Source organism: Microcaecilia unicolor, chromosome 2 (genome assembly GCF_901765095.1).
Source record: "Microcaecilia unicolor chromosome 2, aMicUni1.1, whole genome shotgun sequence".
In the NCBI taxonomy this organism is placed as follows: Eukaryota; Metazoa; Chordata; class Amphibia; order Gymnophiona; family Siphonopidae; genus Microcaecilia; species Microcaecilia unicolor.
The window spans coordinates 618,955,017-618,973,359 of record NC_044032.1 but is presented as its reverse complement, the minus strand read 5'-3'; the positions used below and the strand labels follow the sequence as shown (position 1 = coordinate 618,973,359).

General features: G+C 39.5%; 1 protein-coding gene across 1 annotated transcript in view; it reads right to left on the bottom strand.

The window, feature by feature from the left end:
• The window catches only part of NR3C2 (nuclear receptor subfamily 3 group C member 2), a 582,332-nt gene that overhangs the window by 263,850 nt on the left and 300,139 nt on the right, over positions 1-18,343 (bottom strand). The window contains 1 exon segment of the mRNA XM_030191661.1: positions 12,819-12,958. Within this exon segment, the coding sequence (XP_030047521.1) occupies positions 12,819-12,958 (140 nt within the window).

Genomic DNA, 18,343 nt, shown 5'->3' with positions numbered 1-18,343 from the left:
GCTGAGTTTAAACAAAAGCAAGTTAATCATACTAGAACCTATTATTCAACACTACAGCAACAAATGTAGTCAAATAACAACACAGTATACATTGCTTTCCAGATAAGAGACTAGCTAGCTGCCTGTATGCAGCACTATTAGATACTTTTTGGATTTGCAGACTCCGCTCTCATTAACTTTCATGTATGGTATATCCCACTGCTGCTCCTTGTGATCTTGGGCAAGTCACTTAACCCTCCATTACCTCAGGTGCAAACTTAGATTGTGAGCCCTCCTGGGACAGAGAAATATCCAGAGTACCTGAATGTAACTCACCTTGAGCTACTACTGAAAAAGGTGTGAGCAAAATCCAAATAAATTATTTGAGATTCTGTTGCTACTATCTGAGATTTTACATGGAATGTTGCTACTATTTGAGATTCTACACGGAATGTTACTATTCCACTAGCAACATTCCATGTAGAAGCTTGCCCTTGCAGATCAGCAACGCAGTTGCACAGGCTTCTGTTTCTGTGAGTCTGATGTCCTGCAAGGGCAGGCTTCTACATGGTATGTTGCTAGTTGAGTAGCAGCCTAGTGGTTAGTGCAGTGGAACATCGAACGTTGCTACTATTTGAGATTCTACATGGAATGTTGCTATTATTGGTGATTCTACATGGCATGTTGCTGAGTGGAGGAGTGGCCTAGTGGTTACAGCACCGGTCTTGCAATCCAGAGATGGCCGGTTCAAATCCCACTGCTGCTCCCTTGTGATCTTGGGTGTCACTTAACCCTCCATTGCCTCAGGTACAAACTTAGATTGTGAGCCCTCCTGGGACACAGAAATATCCAGAGTACCTGAATGTAACTCACCTTGAGCTACTACTGAAAAAGGTGTGAGCAAAATCTAAATAAATAAATAAATTCATTGACACAGCCCAAAGGCAAACTACTACTACTAAGAAATAAAAAAACTAAAAATGATGTTCCTTATATATTAACATAAAATAAATGATAACAAAAGATCAGATAAGAAGGAAAAAAATTACTTTGACTCCTCCACAGGACTGGAGTTAAAGCATACATCCTCCCAGACCTCAGGTGCCCTCCTACCATATTGTTTTGATGACCATAATTGTCTTCTTCACTGTATATAAAAGTGGCCATGTTTTAAATTCACACTTTCACACCTTTTGTTATGTTTGCACTGGATGTCTTATGGTATCTTTCTCAATGTATTGTACTGTTTATGAGAGCTGTGTGTTTATTTGTGCTATATATTGTGTGGGACCTTAGGGAAAGATAACAAATATTACAATACCAGTATTTAAAAAGCACTTATGTGGCTGGCAGAAGGGTGCCGACCACACAAATATATTTTTTTTATATTACAGCCACACAAAGGGGATAATTCTATAAGATAGGCACTAACATTTACGTGCCAGTTATGTGTATACATATTCAAAATACTAGCATATATGTGTACATGTTAGGTTCTGTCACAAATACCAATGTTCAGTTCATTGCAGATCACACATCAAGAGCACCGCGACATAACCTCAGGAAGTACATTCTATCATGCTTAAAACAGACATAATCACAATTATGAGAAATATGTCATAAAAGCACTTGATTACCCAGATATTCATGAAACAAAAACATTTTAAGAACTCTATGAAATACTTGGTAATTCCTAAGCGTACAGGTAGAGAATTCCATGATGAAACAGTTTGATAGTGAAAAGAAGAACTGAACAACTTCTTAGATCTTACTGAATGAACTGCTTGGAAATTCAGCAGCATGCGATTGCGGGTTTTCCTATTATCAGTAGGGTTACCAATGTAAGAGCTGCACAAGCTCATAAATGTAAAATGGTGCAACATCGTAAATGATCTTAAACATAATTGTAAACAGTTTAAACTTAGCCCTGGCCTCAACCGCGCCAGTACAAGCAAAGGATGGCTGGTGTAAATCTGCAGGCTGAAAAAAAGAAAATCAGCCGTGCCGCTGTATTTTGAATAAGTTTCAATCGTTTTCCAAGTGCCTTTGAAAAACCACTGTAGATAATGTTACAATAATCTAATCTGGATAAGGTTAGAGCCTGAATCTGCAATCTAAATTTATCAGAATCAAAATAGTTTTGAATTGTTCTAAGTTTCTTTAATGCATGAAACAATTTCTTAGTTATAGATTTGAAATGATTGGAAAATGTTAATAAGCTACATCTCCACACCCAAACCTCTAGAGCAGAAGTCAAACGAAAATGTATTTATTCCAAGAAAAAAATGCAGGGGAAACTTAGAAGAATGAAACAAACCTAGCAAAGGAATTGTTTTTTTTTCTAGATTTGCATCTATGATTTAAAATCCAGTCCTCAATAACCTGTACACAATTTCCCAACTCTTTAAATGTGTTGCTTCAATTCCCCTTTATCATTAGAAGCAAGGCAATGTCATCAGCATAAACAAAAAATAGTATCTTTAACCTAACACCAATCCCAGAGCTTGGAGCCGTACATTGAATAGTGCAGGGGACAGTGTGCCTACCTGCTATTTTGTAAATACCACAAAAATTACATGGTGCATATTTTATGAGTGGGTCTGTAAATGGATGGACTCTGGGCAGAGTGAATGTGGGTGGGATGCACACTTACACAGTTAACATACAATATAATAAGTTAAACACATATCACCTGTACTTAAGTACACCAGCTCTATGCAATATACATATGCATATATATACCACTTACGTTAGTATTCTATAGAGGGAAGTTGGAAACTACTTTACAGAATATGCACCTAACAGGTAGCCTCTGAGATAATTTTATAATGTCACTTTCATATGTATATGATCAAATACACACATAAATGGTCTCTTATAAAATAGTGACTCCTGTGAAAGTAAACACGATGATGTGATGGAGCGTATGTCACTGGCAGGACTGTGGGCAAGTTTGCAAATATGCATACAGATTATAAAATACACTAATCTATATGCGTACTTGAATAAACTAGGAGAGAACATAATACCTGCTTAATAGCAGGTATAACGTCTGCACCTGCAAGGTAGGCACAATTTCTGCTTACACTAGCATTTTATAGACACATTGATGCTTATGGCACTAATTTTAGAAGCATATGGGTATCCTAAAATGTCCAAATGGATGTCCATGTGCTTGAAATGTCCAAATCCAAATTTTGGAAAGGCAGGATTTGGACGTCCAACACTGCTGTGCAGACTGGTAAGCCTGATGTCACTGCCAGGCAAAACAGTGGAAACTATTATAAAGAACAAAATTAGGAACACATAGATATAAACATGGTTTAATGGGACAGTCAGCATGGGTTCATCCAAGGGAAGTCTTGCCTCACCAATCTGCTTCATTTCTTTGAAGACATGAATTAACATGTTGATAAAGATGAGCCGGTTGATGTAGGGGTTCAATTTCAAAGCACTCAGACATAGAAGTATGGTACTATGTATGCTTTTATTTTTTTACTATTTTTTTATCTTTACATGTTTATTAAATATTATTAATAACAAAAACACCAAGAGCATTCAAAGATGAGACACAATTCCTTTAATCATGTTATTAAACCGTCAATCTTCCATAAATGACCCGACACGGCCTGCATCAGGGCTCGGTATCAAACATAGACAAACATAACTGATTTAACATGGTGAATAACAGTGTGTTCTATAGTGAATTAATAGTAAATCCCAAGTGAAATAACTTGTGTGAAAAAAAAATGAATAACATATATAAAGGGTGAACATTGTATGTGTATTATTCTTTAAATACATAGATGTGCCTAGTGGGATACATCAATACTTTCAAGGGGTTAATTGACCCAAGAAGAAAAAAGTTTTTTTTAAAGACATTCTTCAACACTAAGAGAGTTTTATCTTACTAATAATGAACCCATATTTAAATATTATGAATAAAATTAATTTTGCATCAAAATAACATGAATGAATCATTCTAAACTGTATAGAAGTGACGAGCATTGTATAAATAGTCAAAAAGACTCACCAAGGGCCCTGTTTACTAAGGCACATTAGCATTTTTAACGCACCAACAATTAGCACGCATGCTAACCATTTCAGCGCCTATAGGGATATTGTAGACTCATACACGGTTAACGCATGTTAAGGACACTAACGCGCCTATTACATGGTTTAGTAAACAGGGCCCCAAATGTGTTATAGCATCTGATAAAATCAATGTGCAGAGATGGGACTTTCTCCTTTGAAAATGAAAGAATAAAAACATTCTTATTTGATTTTTAACTTCACATAAAGTAAAAACATTTAGTTAAAAAATTGATAAAGTGAAAGCCACCAGAATTGGTTAAAGGAAAGCCACAGAAGTTAAAACATTCTTTTAAACTCTTGGTGAAGGGAAAGCCACTGGAGTTAGTTGAAGGAAAGCCGCCAAAGTTAACTGTTTGTATTACATTATTAAGAACAACCGTCCATATTTAAATGAACAATCTCTTTGTCTAGTGGTTTGGAATTTATTTATTTATTGCATTTGTATTCCACATTTTCCCACCTTTTTGCAGGCTCAATGTGGCTTACAGAGTTTGGTTATGACATAATCATTCCATGATAACAGATACAATTATTAATGTTCAAAGATTAGGAGAGGGAAGAGAAAAGGAAGGTGTTAGGCAAGGAATAGGTGGACTGTAATGTTTGGGTGAGTTGGTGAGGTAATTTATGAGGCTATGGGTTCTCTTTGTAAGCCTTGTTGAATAGATGTGTCTTCAGAGATTTGCGGAAGTTAGTTCTTTCATCAATAGCTTTCAGGGCTGTAGGTATTGCATTCCACAATTGCGTGCTCATGTAAGAGAAGGTGGTGGCGTGTATCAACTTGTATTTTAATCCTTTGCAGCTGGGGAAGTGCAGATTGAGAAATAATGCTTAGCTTATAAAAGTACTAGTCTATATTACATCAATTGCTATTTGAAGAAACAGCTGCTAAAGTAAGTTCGGCTAAAAAAATATATATCTTTCTAAAGGCAATACAGTATACATTGTGTCAGTCATTGTTTTTAAAAAATCGCGCCAAAATTAACCACTGATTTGTTGTTAACTTACAGAAGAATGCCAAGTTAGAACATTTATAGACACCACTGTCATGATAGCATACTGTAGATAGTATGAACCATTTTAATTGACATGGATACTGAGAAATGATTCTCTAGTTGTAATAAAAATCAACGATTAACTTTCTTATGTTAAAAAAATGTGCTACCTCCGTCAGGAGGTAAAATAACATTGTATGTGGTGGTGAATGCTTGCGGCGAGAAAGGATACTAGAAGGATACTCTAACAGAGCTGATCTTGGCAGCTTTCAAGTTTCATTATCAAGTTTCATTACTATGATTTACTCATCACAGATATACATAAGACGTCTTGGTTGCAATCTGACATTTCCTCAAGAGCGAAAACACATGTAACACAAGATGTCATCATTAAAGTCAATAAGCTTTTTAATACTTATAGTGGCCTAAGCCGAGGCATCACTGTTTGCTCTAATGATTCCACTGTAAAGGGACTATTTTTTGCTCTTAATATATTTGTAAGGGTAAGTTTTACTTTATCATATATTTTATATTCTTTCCCATTTTTTGCCGCATTTTCAAAGGAGAAAGTCCCGTCACTGCACATTGATTTTATCAGATGCTATAACACATTTGGTGAGTCTTTACGACTATTTATACAATGCTCATCACTTCTATACAGTTTAGAATGATTCATTCACATTATTTGGAAACAAAATGCACTTTATTGATAATATTTAAATATTTTTTCATTGTTAGTTAGATAAAACTCTCAGTGTTGAAGAATGTCATAAATTTTGTTTTCTTCTTGGGTCAATTAACCCCTTGAAAGTGTTGATGTACCCACTAGGCACATCTATGTATTTTATAAAGAATAGTACACGTGCATGTTCACCCTTTACAAATGTTATTTATTTTTTTCATACAAGTTATTATTTCATTATTATTTAATTTAGGATTTACTATTAATTCACTACAGGGGAGGGGGGAATGCACCACTTGTAAAAAGGAAAAAAATTCAGCACCTCCAATCATTTTGAAAAGTTGGCTCCTATGCACTACAGAACACACTGTTATTCGCCATGTTAAATCAGCTATGTTTGTCTATGTTTGAAACAGACCCCTGATGCAGGTGCTGAGCGCCGAAACATGGCCTGTGTTGGATCATTTATGGAAGATTGACGGTTTAATAACATGATTAAAGGAATTGTGTCCCAACTTTGAAGGCTCTTGGTGCTTTTTTTGATATTTGGACTTTGTTCCGTACTTTGGACCCTCTCTGTGCTGTTATTTATTAAATATTATTATACATCAAGAACAAACTTGAATAGAAATGTTCTAATACTAAGCAAATCCAATATAGTAAAGTTTTAATTACCAATCGGTATACAAGACAAAGACATTACAGACCTCAATATGGGGGAATCCTAGAATAGAAAAGTAACAGAGACTACTATTGAGAAAAACATTTTCTTTATGGTGGATTTCGCTTGGGTCTCTAGTGATAGGTTACAGTCGATTGTTACTCTGAGAATTTTCAGGTTGTCTGAGGTAGGGAGGGTGTATCCTGGGGTGTTAATGTTTGTGGGTTTGTATGTATTGGGATGAGATGATGAGACAGTGTGTTTTTTCTGTATTGAGTTTTAGTTGGAATGCATTTGCCCATGAGTTCATGATGTTTAAGCTTAGCTTGATTTCGTTGGTGATTTCCTCCAGATCATGTTTGTATGTGATATATAATGTAACGTCATCAGCGTAGATGAATGGGTTAAGGCCTTGAGTGGATAAGGTCTTGGCTAGTGGAGTCATCATGAGGTTGAAAAGGATCGGTGATAGTGGTGATCCCTGCGGTACTCCGTAGCCTGGTTTCCACGGTGACGATATGTTTGTTTTTTATTTCACTTGATATGTTCTTGCGGTTAGAAAGCCCTTGTGTAACTAACTTTCTTAGCCTAAGTGCTTTGAAAATACAGCTCATTGTTGTCTCACAAGTTTTTAACTTTTCTTGGGTATCCAGATAATTTATGTGTGGGTTTTATTCTGGGGTAGAAAGTGATCTTGTATTTTGCTCCCTTTTTTTATTTCTATTTCTCTTATCCTGTACTGCTTACAGAGAATGTGGTTTCTCAGTGTTTCCTTTTCTAATTTTGGCCCTTTGTTCTGTAATTGGTGAGTAACATAGTAACATATACATAGTAGATGACGGCAGAAAAAGACCTGCACAGTCCATCCAGTCTGCCCAACAAGATAAACTCATATGTGTATCCTTACCTTGATTTGTACCTGCCTTTTTCAGGGCATAGACCATACAAGAATGCTCAGCAGTATTTCCTGCCTCCCAACCACCAGTCCCGCCTCCCATCACCGGCTCTGGCACAGACCATATTGATGTCTGTGTTGTGTGAGTGATCAAGGTGAGAGATTCTACTGGCATGTAATTTGTGAATGGATCCAAAGGAGTCTGACTTGTCTGGCTTTTCCAATAGGAAACATATTGTGGTTTCTGTATATTCACTGCTGCCTTTTTTAAAGGTACAGTTACTGATATTTGTGTGTTCAGAATTGGTGATACGCTTGCTATTATATAGGCTCTGAGAAGCTTCTTTGCAGGATTTAGTGTTACTTCACAAACTAATGTGGCAGAGAATCCTTTATCTGCTCCTTCCTAAGGAGAAGGGGGTGGAAGGAACACTGCCAGGAACTCCAGGGACTTGAACTGGTTCATGTCAAAATCAGAAAGGAAAGAAAGCAGTAGAACTAGCGGAAGGCCAAAAAGACTTATTTTATTAATATTTATAAATGAAAGTTGAGGGATATGTGCCACTTCAGTATTTTCCAGGATACTGTGATGTGTGTTGAGAGGCTGACCAGAGACTCAAGTCTACTATAATGGTAAAGTTTAAGTTATGGGATAATGCAACTTCATTTAAAAAATGTCAGTGCTTCCAAAGTTTCCATAAGTGTGTATACTGTTTATGTTGGTGCAGGACAGAGTTGTTACTTAGAAATCCATTATCAAGTGCACTCTAAGGCATTATTTAGGAATATACCAAGCACTGCTCACACCTATATGCTTAGTGCTCCCTCTCCTGTTAATTCTGCACCCCCCCCCCCCAAATGTCAGGTTTCGCTATGCCCCTGGGACTGACAATAGCTCTTCTGCAACTACAGCCTCATATTTAGGAGGTGGTATTTGTAGCAGTGCTATTGGCAGGTGTGACAGCTAGTGTGTGGTCAGGACCCATGTGCTAGCTATCACTGCTGGCCACTCTGCTCTGCAGTGGTAATGCCCATGCACTGCCCATTTAGGGGTTAAGCAGATAGCACTGGATTTCTATTGTGCTGGCTGTTTTAATGCTTCATTAAACATTAGTGTGGGTGAACAGTAATCTTTAATGCACGGTAACATTTGCACTATCTGCTTAAATCAGTTAGTGTCTTTAAGTCGACTCTTCACCATCTTGAAGCAAATGCATTGTTGGTATTTTGTCCCTCCTCCTGAAGAAGCCAGGCGAAAGAAGGGGGCCCTTTGTTGGGGTTTTTGAACTTTACCTGTCAAGTGGCAAACAGTTGGAAGCATTTGGAAGCACCCTTTTTTCATCATTGGAGCAACACAGTTTTACAAAGTTAAGTGGTTTTAAGATACAGTCTTGCTTCAGCCAACTCCAGGCTCCGCCCTTTCTGCCTCGCCTCACCCCATGCTAGGAACAAACTCCCTGAACCCATACGCCAGGCCCCCTCCCTGCCCATCTTCAAATCCTTGCTCAAAACCTACCTCTTCAATGTCGCCTTCGGCACCTAACCACTACACCTCTACTCAGGAAAGCTAGACTACCCCAACTTGACATTTCGTCTTGTAGATTGTAAGCTCCTTCGAGCAGGGACCGTCCTTCTTTGTTAATTTGTACAGCGCTGCGCAACCCTAGTAGCGCTCTAGAAATGTTAAGTAGTAGTAGTAGCTGTGTTCAATGGAACTATGAATATGTGAACTTTAGTTTGGGACTGGGTTAAGAATTCACTATAAGTTTGCTAGCTTCAGTAGTACAGAGACTGTTTTTTTTTCAGTAGTAGTTTTTTCTCCATTTATTGGGAGTTGTTTCCCACTACTGCTTTTTCAGTCTAATAAAATCCTGTGATAGTTAACCCCATATAGAAGTTTTTGTAAAAGTGTAGATCTTCCCTCTGGGTAGTTAAGGCTTCGGTGTTTATTTAGGTGTTTATTTAGAATTATGATTAAAGCAGCAATTAGAGTGCTTTCTTTAACAGTTCTTTGAGCAAAAGGTATCTAATTTAGTTGAGTGATCATTTATGCATTAATAGACATACAGATAAACCAACCCAAACATATATATATATATATATATAATTCCCTATTATAGCTAATATCAAGTTTGTGAAAAAACCTCATATATGCTCAACATAAGACATAAAAAATGAGTTAACCCAGGAGAAACAATAAGAAAATAAAGCAATCACATCATCAAAAACTCTCACTTTTATATACCCATTCCTGGAAAGGAAGCTGATTGACTCCTATGAGCAAAAGGCGTATCACTGAGGCATGCATCTCAAGAGATTTTCCTACAGCCCTCTGGATTAATGACAGCATATGTCACCTTGGAATGCTATGAGATGGTAAGTAAAAAGAGGTAAAACTGGAGAAACTTATATTAAAGAACCTTATATACATTATGAATTTTGGCTGTTTACAGAATGGTCCTAAGTTTTCTATTGTAAATCATTTTGGGCAACTTATTCTAAATCTGTAGCGCAGTCTAGGAGTATATTAAATAAATTTGAATGTGTGCTGCCTTGTGAGCTCTTCACCTGGCTTCAAGTCCTCTGCTCCTTTGTACATTAGGAGAGCAGTTTCCAGCACTCAGAACAGGGAGAAAGCGGCCTCTGTAAAGTAGATACTAGTGAATGACATCACTAACTGTATTATAAGTACATAAGTACATAAGTAGTGCCATACTGGGAAAGACCAAAGGTCCATCTAGCCCAGCATCCTGTCACCGACAGTGGCCAATCCAGGTCAAGGGCACCTGGCACGCTCCCCAAACGTAAAAACATTCCAGACAAGTTATACCTAAAAATGCGGAATTTTTCCAAGTCCATTTAATAGCGGTCTATGGACTTGTCCTTTAGGAATCTATCTAACCCCTTTTTAAACTCCGTCAAGCTAACCGCCCGTACCACGTTCTCCGGCAACGAATTCCAGAGTCTAATTACACGTTGGGTGAAGAAAAATTTTCTCCGATTCGTTTTAAATTTACCACACTTGTTATTTGAATGTGTGCTGCCTTCTGAGCTCTTCGCCTACTTCAAGTCCTCTGCTCCTTTGTACATTAGGAGAGCAGTTTCCAGCACTCAGAGCAAGGAGAAAGCGGCCTCTGTAAAGCAGATACTATATATCAAAAAGTGCTGGGGCATATATCTGGTTTACGGACACTGACTGCTCCCAGTTAAGAAAGCAATGTATATACGAAGGCAATAGATGTGGAAATATCTTGAATGTATTTGAAGACTCCTGTAATATTACAGTGTTCCTGTAAGTTGAGTCTGCATTTCATATAGAAAGAGGAGAGGAGCCCCCATCATCCTAATGAAGGTAGCAAAGTGAAATCATAGTGGGACAGGCCTCAGAATGATGCAGAAAAAGATACAAGAACCCTAGCCGCTAATCAAATGTAGCACATCTCCCCAACCGAATCGGAAAGCAGGCCAGACAAAGAAACCACTATACTGCAAAGGGTGGAAAACATGCCAAATCAGAGGATAGGATCCTTACTCCTTACGGGACAGGTCTCTACCAAGGTTATAGAGGAAACGGAAGGGAAGACCTGAAAATAGAAGGTCTGACACTTGCAGGATTGTCCAAGTTGCAATTGGAGCCTATGACCTTGGACCACGAGCAAAATCCACGACTGACTGTCCTCGAATCACATCAACGCAGTGGCATACCGAAGGCAGAGCGGTGGGGGCAGTCCACCCTGGGTGCACGCTGCTGGAGGGGTGCAGAGAGCAGCTGCGTGGTTGTCAGCTCTGCTGGTTCCCTGTTCCCTCTGCCCCAGAACAGTTATTTCTTGTTCCGGGGCAGAGGGAGCAGGGAACCAGCGGAGCCGACAGCCGCGCGGCTGCTCCCTGCAGGTAAAAATGCACTCGGGGGGGGGGGGGGGGGCTTGGGTGATGCACTGGGGGGGGGGTGCGCAGCGGCGATCCGCCCCGGGTGGCAGCAGACCAAGGATCATCACTGAGATTTAGTAAGAAGGTTCCATTAACTTCCTCACGGTATCTGGGTACACAAACTTAGCCTTAGCGATTCAGACTGCCTGCTCATGCCAACCCGAACCCTCCCTCTGACACTTCCCACCTATGAGGAAGAAGGAAGTTCAGGCAGGGAGAACACTTGAGAATTGGTACGAGCAGGCTGTCTGAATCACTGCCCGCTGTCGCTGACTGCTGCTACAGAAGAAATCTTATAATGTTGGGTCACTGGCCGAGGATGGGACAGGAGTGACAGAAATCTCCTGCGGTACACCTGGGGAGCAGCCGTGGCACAACTGTTGAAAAACATTGATCTACAGTAAAAGTAGCACATATGAGTTTATCTTGTTGGGCAGACTGGATGGATCATGCAGGTCTTTTTCTGCCTCCATCTACTATGTTACTATGTTATATGTTACAGTAGTATTGTATGGTTTATTTTTTCAGTATCACTATTTTTAAGATAATCAAACTGAAATTTCAAGTATTTCTTGTAAAGGAGACTTGGAATGAAGATGGATGAACAGACCATCTTGCATCCCTCATATGATGATGAAAAGAGGTGTGTTATTACACACAAGTAACATTCACTGTATTTGAAAGCAGCCTGAGGTGATAGATGAGCCTTTGCCAACGTTACATAATTGTATTTAAATATGGCCTAATAACTAAGCATGCAAATTACATTTGCAGCACGGCGAAGTATGGCACCTGGTGAGCCAACTCTGAAAGTTTGGATTCCATTGGACAGGCACAGTCACTTGGAGCTTGTATTTCTGCAGCATGAACATTTGAACAGAAAATTAGACAACAATTAACTGAACTCTATGCCACTGCCAAATAAGGAGCACAATATATTAACAGGCAAGCCTTGCCTCAGGCTGTGCAAAAGGAAACAAAATTAAATAGACACAAAGTAGGTTACCACGATGTTAAAGTGGTGTTGACTGGGAAGATAAATATAACCCTCTCCCACCCCCCCCAAAAAAAAAAAAAATAAAATACAAAATAAAAAGCCTCAAGCTTCCTAAAAAAAATATAAAACAAAAAAAAAAAATACTGAAAAGCCTCAGGCTTTCCAAACAACAACAACAACAACAAAAAACAACAACAGATCATGTTAATTTGAACTGATCTTGCATTGCAACTGGAGAGTGTTCTAAGTTAAGTGGGGGAGACCAAACTGCTCGCTCCTGAGATTTTGTGACTAGAGTGTGGTGGGAAGTAACAGACAACAAATAAGGCCTGTTAAATGATACAACAGAATGGTTATAAAACTTTACAGCTTACTAAAGAATAGAAAAAAAAAACCTGCTGAGGAGTGTCACACTAAAAGCTATTTTTATATGGCTACTGATGAGCATCTGGACTCATACAGAATATGCAAACAACAGAAGCAATGGTAAGACACTCTAGTGAACATTTTTCTTCAATGTTGTGCATGTTTTCTTTCAGAAAAAAATACTCATCTGTGAATATAAACAGGAAATTTTATATAATTACCTTCTACTGCTCTTTTGAAGAAAACTTTGCAACTGCCACACGTAACCACCCCATAATGACAACCTGAGGCTTCATCGCCACACACCAGGCAGACTTTGGATGGTCTTGATGATCCAGTTGATACATTTCTCAAAGAAGAGCTGAGAAAAATAGAAAAAAAATGTCAACAGACCTGAAACCATGCTGGCCAGAACACAAAGTTAGTTCAGTTTATTTTATTTTGCTATTTGATATAAAGTCTTTCTGACCTTTGCCAAAGATAGAGCAAAGCAGTTTGCAAGTTATAATGTTTTTAAGAAAAGAAACATTGAACAAATTAGATCAATATACCAGAAACATAAGGGCAGTGGAGGAGGGGGAAGAAAGGGTAGGAGGAGAATAGGGGAAAGAAGGACAGAAGTTGATTGTGTCTTCAGAGTTTATCCATTGGAGACCCACTCACCCAAGAGTTTCTATAGGCTAGGGAAAAGAGGTGTATTTTTGAGGCAGCTTTAAACTGAAACTGGTTTAATTCACTTCTTATATTGGAAGGGAGGAAGTTTCAGTACTGGAGGCCAAAGTAAGAAAACATTAACTGATATAACTGGAGATAATTAACTCTATGCTTCTGCCAAATAAAGTGTATTAATAGGCAAGCTTCAAACTCTGCAAAATAAACAAATTAAATACACACAAAGTGGGGTTACCATGATGTTAAAAGCAGTGTTGACTTGGAAAATAGCCCAGATCAATGAAAAAAAAAACATTTAAAAATTAAAAAAGCACCGAAAAGCCTCTGGTGGATTCTAAAGTGGTAGAGGAAGGGAGGGCTAACTACTTCTCATACTGGAAATGCATAGCACGAGTGGAGCATGAAGGTGTCATGAGATTAAAGATATAAAACACAGATTAAAGAGATAAAACACATAAAACTGTGCATACCAGAAGTAGGATCTTAAATTGAATTCTAAAGATTATTTATTGGGAATCGATGGAGATTTTAAGAGTGGGATTGATATGGTCATAGCTCTTTCTTCCTGTGAGCCTGAGGAGTCTTGCTGCTATACTCTGATGAAATTGTAATGGGGACCCGCACCCTTCTGGCAGGGCCCCACAGGGCTGAGCAGCCTAATACCTCGCTACTGGTCACTACAAAGCATGACTGTGGGTAGTGATGTGTCACAGTTACAATAATCTGAGCTGTTCAGTATGAGGCAGATGACAGCACTTTTAGGTCTGGGAGGTAAAAGAATTTACAGCAAACTTTATTGTGAATCAATCCAAGGGCCTGAAGTCTGAAAAGCTTGTATTTCACAACTGTAGGGCTACACATACCACAGTAGCATTCTATAAAAGTATTTAAGATTCTACAAGTGGACTATCAGTGTTACAGAGGGTAGAAAAAATAATATTCTGTTAGTCTACCAAAAATAAAATGTATTAAGAAAGCCATCAAAATAGTTGGGCAAAGGGATTACTCTACTAGGCCTTCACTGCTGTAGAGAGAGAGAAAGTATAAAAAATTGCACTGGCACTATATCTAGAAATTTACAGAAAAAATATTCTTCAAACCAAACTCTACAGAAAAAAATAAGCCAAGTTTGAGGTAAACCTTCAGCAGTCCACTGACAGATTAACTTTAAATGGATCAGAAACTGGTTTAAAGTTATGCAGATTTCTAGTGGTGGTCAACATACTCATACTAGTGGTGCCACTGAAAATCCACATAGAACTTGCATATGTCATAAAGACAGCAGTTGAATTTCACTCCATACAAATTTCCTTTGACCATAGTTTGACCCAAATTCTATCCAAAGTAAAATGTCTAACTTTAGACCATATAGCAATTTATATGGCCAAAAGTAAGTAATTGCGCAGCCACATATTTTAATATCAAAAGACTTATGCATCTGGCACCCACTGCCAACTGCATAAGTCTTTTTGTATATTGACCTATGCAGTGCGTTTTTTTCTAGCAAAAAAAGTGCCTGCACTCAAATGCCAGGCCACCCTTCAGGGTTGGGATGATCACTGAAGGACCCATCCCACAATAGCCAGGCCCCCTGAAACCAGTCATAGAATCTATGACAAGGCAGAATTGTTGTGTAGAGCCTGAGCTCTTTCATTAAAACTTGGGGACCATGGGCCAATTTTAGCAGACAATGGAAAAGGTGCCGATACTCAGTACCCCCTCAAAAAAAGCACTGGAACTATATGCATTTCAGAGGATGACCCAAGATGATTCTAAGTCAAAGAACAATTATTATTTGGGTGGTTTAAGATCTATAAAGTAACACTAACGACCCTGTTTACTAAAGTGGGCTAAAATTATTGCGTGCTAACGCTAGAGACACCCATAGGAATATATGGTGTCTCTAGCATTAGCACGTGCTAATTTTTAACATGCGCTACAATGCTAGCACGCCTACAGCATGGCTTAGGGCCCTTAGAGTCTGTATTCAGATCCTGATTCACGCCCCACTTGAGAACTTGTGTATTGTCAATGGTCTCAATTTTGCCTCTGCAAACTGCAAGAAAATTCACCACATGATTTTTACTACATTTGCAGTTGCTTTCAGGGTAACTCATTTACATGGCTGGAAAAAGGTACATAACTACTTAGCACAAATCTTTATGCGTTCCACATTCTAACTGCAACTAAATCAATCTTAGGATTATCAACATCTACCCTGTTTCCCTGAAAGTAAGACATCCCCCGAAAATAAGACCTAGTAGAGGTTTTCCTGAATTGGTAGATATAAGGCCTCCCCCGAAAGTAAGACCTAGCAAATTTTTGTTTGAAAGCAGGGCCGCCGAGAGCCGGACAAGGCCGCCCCCGGGCCGCCCCCCACCCAAGGTCACTGGGCCCCCCCTCCACCCACCCTCCGTCGCTCCCGGAACTAACCTTAAACGCCTCCTTTCACCTTCGCAGCAAGCAGCAGCAGGGCAGACCTCTCCTTTCTTCCGTGCCCTGCCCTCGCGGACGTTACGTCAGGCGAGGGCGGGACATGGAAGGAAGGAGTGGCCTGCCCTGCTGCTGCTTGCTGCGAAGGTGAAAGGAGGCGTTTAAGGTTAGTTCCGGGAGTGACGGAGGGCGGGCGAGCCAACCCCAATCCAACCCCGATGTTTCCCCGAAAAATAAGACAGCCCCTGAAAATAAGACCTAGCGCATTTTTGGGGGCAAAAATTAATATAAGACAGTGTCTTATTTTCGGGGAAACACGGTACTAAATTGCTGTATGTGTTGGCATGATACTGTCATTTAGCATAGAAAGCAGAATAGTTTATTTATTTATTTACAGCATTTCTATCCTACATTTTCCAATTAGTATTTTTTCAATGTTGCTTACATGGAACTAAGAAATACAATAAAATAGGGAATTCTGATTTACATAGAATCGATGTGGCTTGAAGAGGGAAAGGGAGGCAAAGTAAGGCAGGAGGAAACATGTAAGGACAGGGGAAGAGTGGCAGGGTGGGGCAGTGGATCTGTTAGCAGAAGGTAACGTGAGATCAGGACCGGATAAGAGGTGGAGGGGACGTTACTGAGTAAGAGTGAGGATTATTTATAGCTGATTCAAAGTGGAGCTTTGTGAAGGATTTTTTGAAGAAGTAGGCCTTGAGTTATTTACAAAAGATCAGGTAATTGTCCAGGCTCTTTAGTGCTTTAGAGAGTGCATTCCAGCTCTTATTGCTGATGTGTAGACTGTCTTGTATCGTAAACCCTAGCAATTGGAGAAGTGGAGTGTGAGATAGCTTTGTGCTTCAGTGTGTATATTGAGAACCAGTAGGTTTATTAGGTTTATTAGGTTTGACGTGTATTCTGGAGCCAGACTGAAAATGATTCTGTATGCTAGTGTACAGAGCTTGAAAGTTATCCTTGCATGTACCGGGAGACAGTGCAAGGTTTGCAGCTGTGGGCTGGCTCTTTCAAAGCGCGATTTTCGGAAGATTAGGTGAGTATTGATGTTTTGTGGCATTTGAAGTTTTTTTTAAATAATTGAATCTTTGCAGCCAGCATGGACGTACAATAGTCAACGTGTGCAAGGGTTAGGGTTTGTACAAGCATTCGGAAGACTTCTCTCGGAAAGTAGCTTCTGATGCTCCTCAGTTTCCACAGTGTGTGGAACATTTTGGTCATGGTATTCTTTACTTGTGCTTCAAAGGACAGGCTTCAGTCTAGTGTGATTCCTAGTATTTTCTGGTTGTTTACTTTGGGTAGGTGGTTCCATCGAGGGTGATGCTGAAAAAGGCCTCCTTGCAGTAACTGGATGTGAGCACTAACAATTGAGTCTTGTCCCTGTTGAGTTTGAATGCTATGGTCCAGGATTCCAAGATATTCAGGCCTTGAGTTATTAAGGTGTTTATTTCCGACGTGTGTTGACTAAATGGGATGTATATGGATACATCATCAGTGTATATGAATGGGTTGAAGCCATGCTTTGATAGTGTCCTTGCCAGTGGGATCATCCTTATGTTGAATACTGCGGGTGAGATCAGTGAGCCTTGCAATACCCCACAGTCTGCCATCCATGGGGGGAAGAGTATATTGTTCAATTTGACCTGGTAGGATCTGGATGTTTGGAGCCCTTTGAACCACTGTAGTACCTTGCCTCCGATGCTAAGTTTATCCAGAAGACTTAGCAGGACTTGGTGGTCGACCATGTCAAATGCGTTTGACATGTCGAATTGTAGAAGCAATATTTTCTTGCCCTTGCTGATTTCACTTTTGAAATTGGCCAACAAGGTCATACATACAGTTTTGGTGCTGAATTGAGGTCTGAATCCCGACTGAGAATTGTGGAGTATGGAGATGGCATAGGGTTTGCAGTGGGAGCAGCACCCTTGTTTGGCGCGCTGCCCGCTGAGCAATGGGGAGGAATTCTAACGTTCCTGTTTAGCATGCATTTGCATGCTATTAGCATTCAGAACTGGCGAGCTTGTTGTTACCAGCTCTGATCCTGGGGCACTGGCGCAAACAGATGCTAGTCCAGCGCTAATGGCCTCTAGTGCTCGCGTTTGACTTTGATCACCCCCCTATCAATGAACAAAAAACATCTGGGTTCCATACATGTGCCTAGTTTGCTTATGCCTATATTTTAATCCTGTCCTGAATGTATGTTAAAGGAGATATTGGTGGGGGGGGGGGGGGACAACATCAAACTAAGGGGCCCTTTTATTAAAGCTTAGCACGTGCTACATGCTAAGACGCCTATAGGTCTGAAATGGGCTTCTTAGCATTTAGCATGCATTAATTTCATTAGCACAGACTAAGTTTTCGTAAAAGGGCCCCTAGGTGGTTTTGAAATGCATGTGAGTTAATCTAGGATGAACATATTATTATTATTATTTATTGCATTTGTATCCCACATTTTCCCATCTATTTGCAGGCTCAAAGTGGCTTACATGGTTATATAATATTGTCATTCCAGGATCTTAGATACAGTAGTATTGTGCATAGTTTATAGGGTAGTTATAGAGGGTGGGTTTTCATAACTGATTGGGTTGGTGAAGGATATTGGTGAGGTTATCTGTTATCGGTTCTC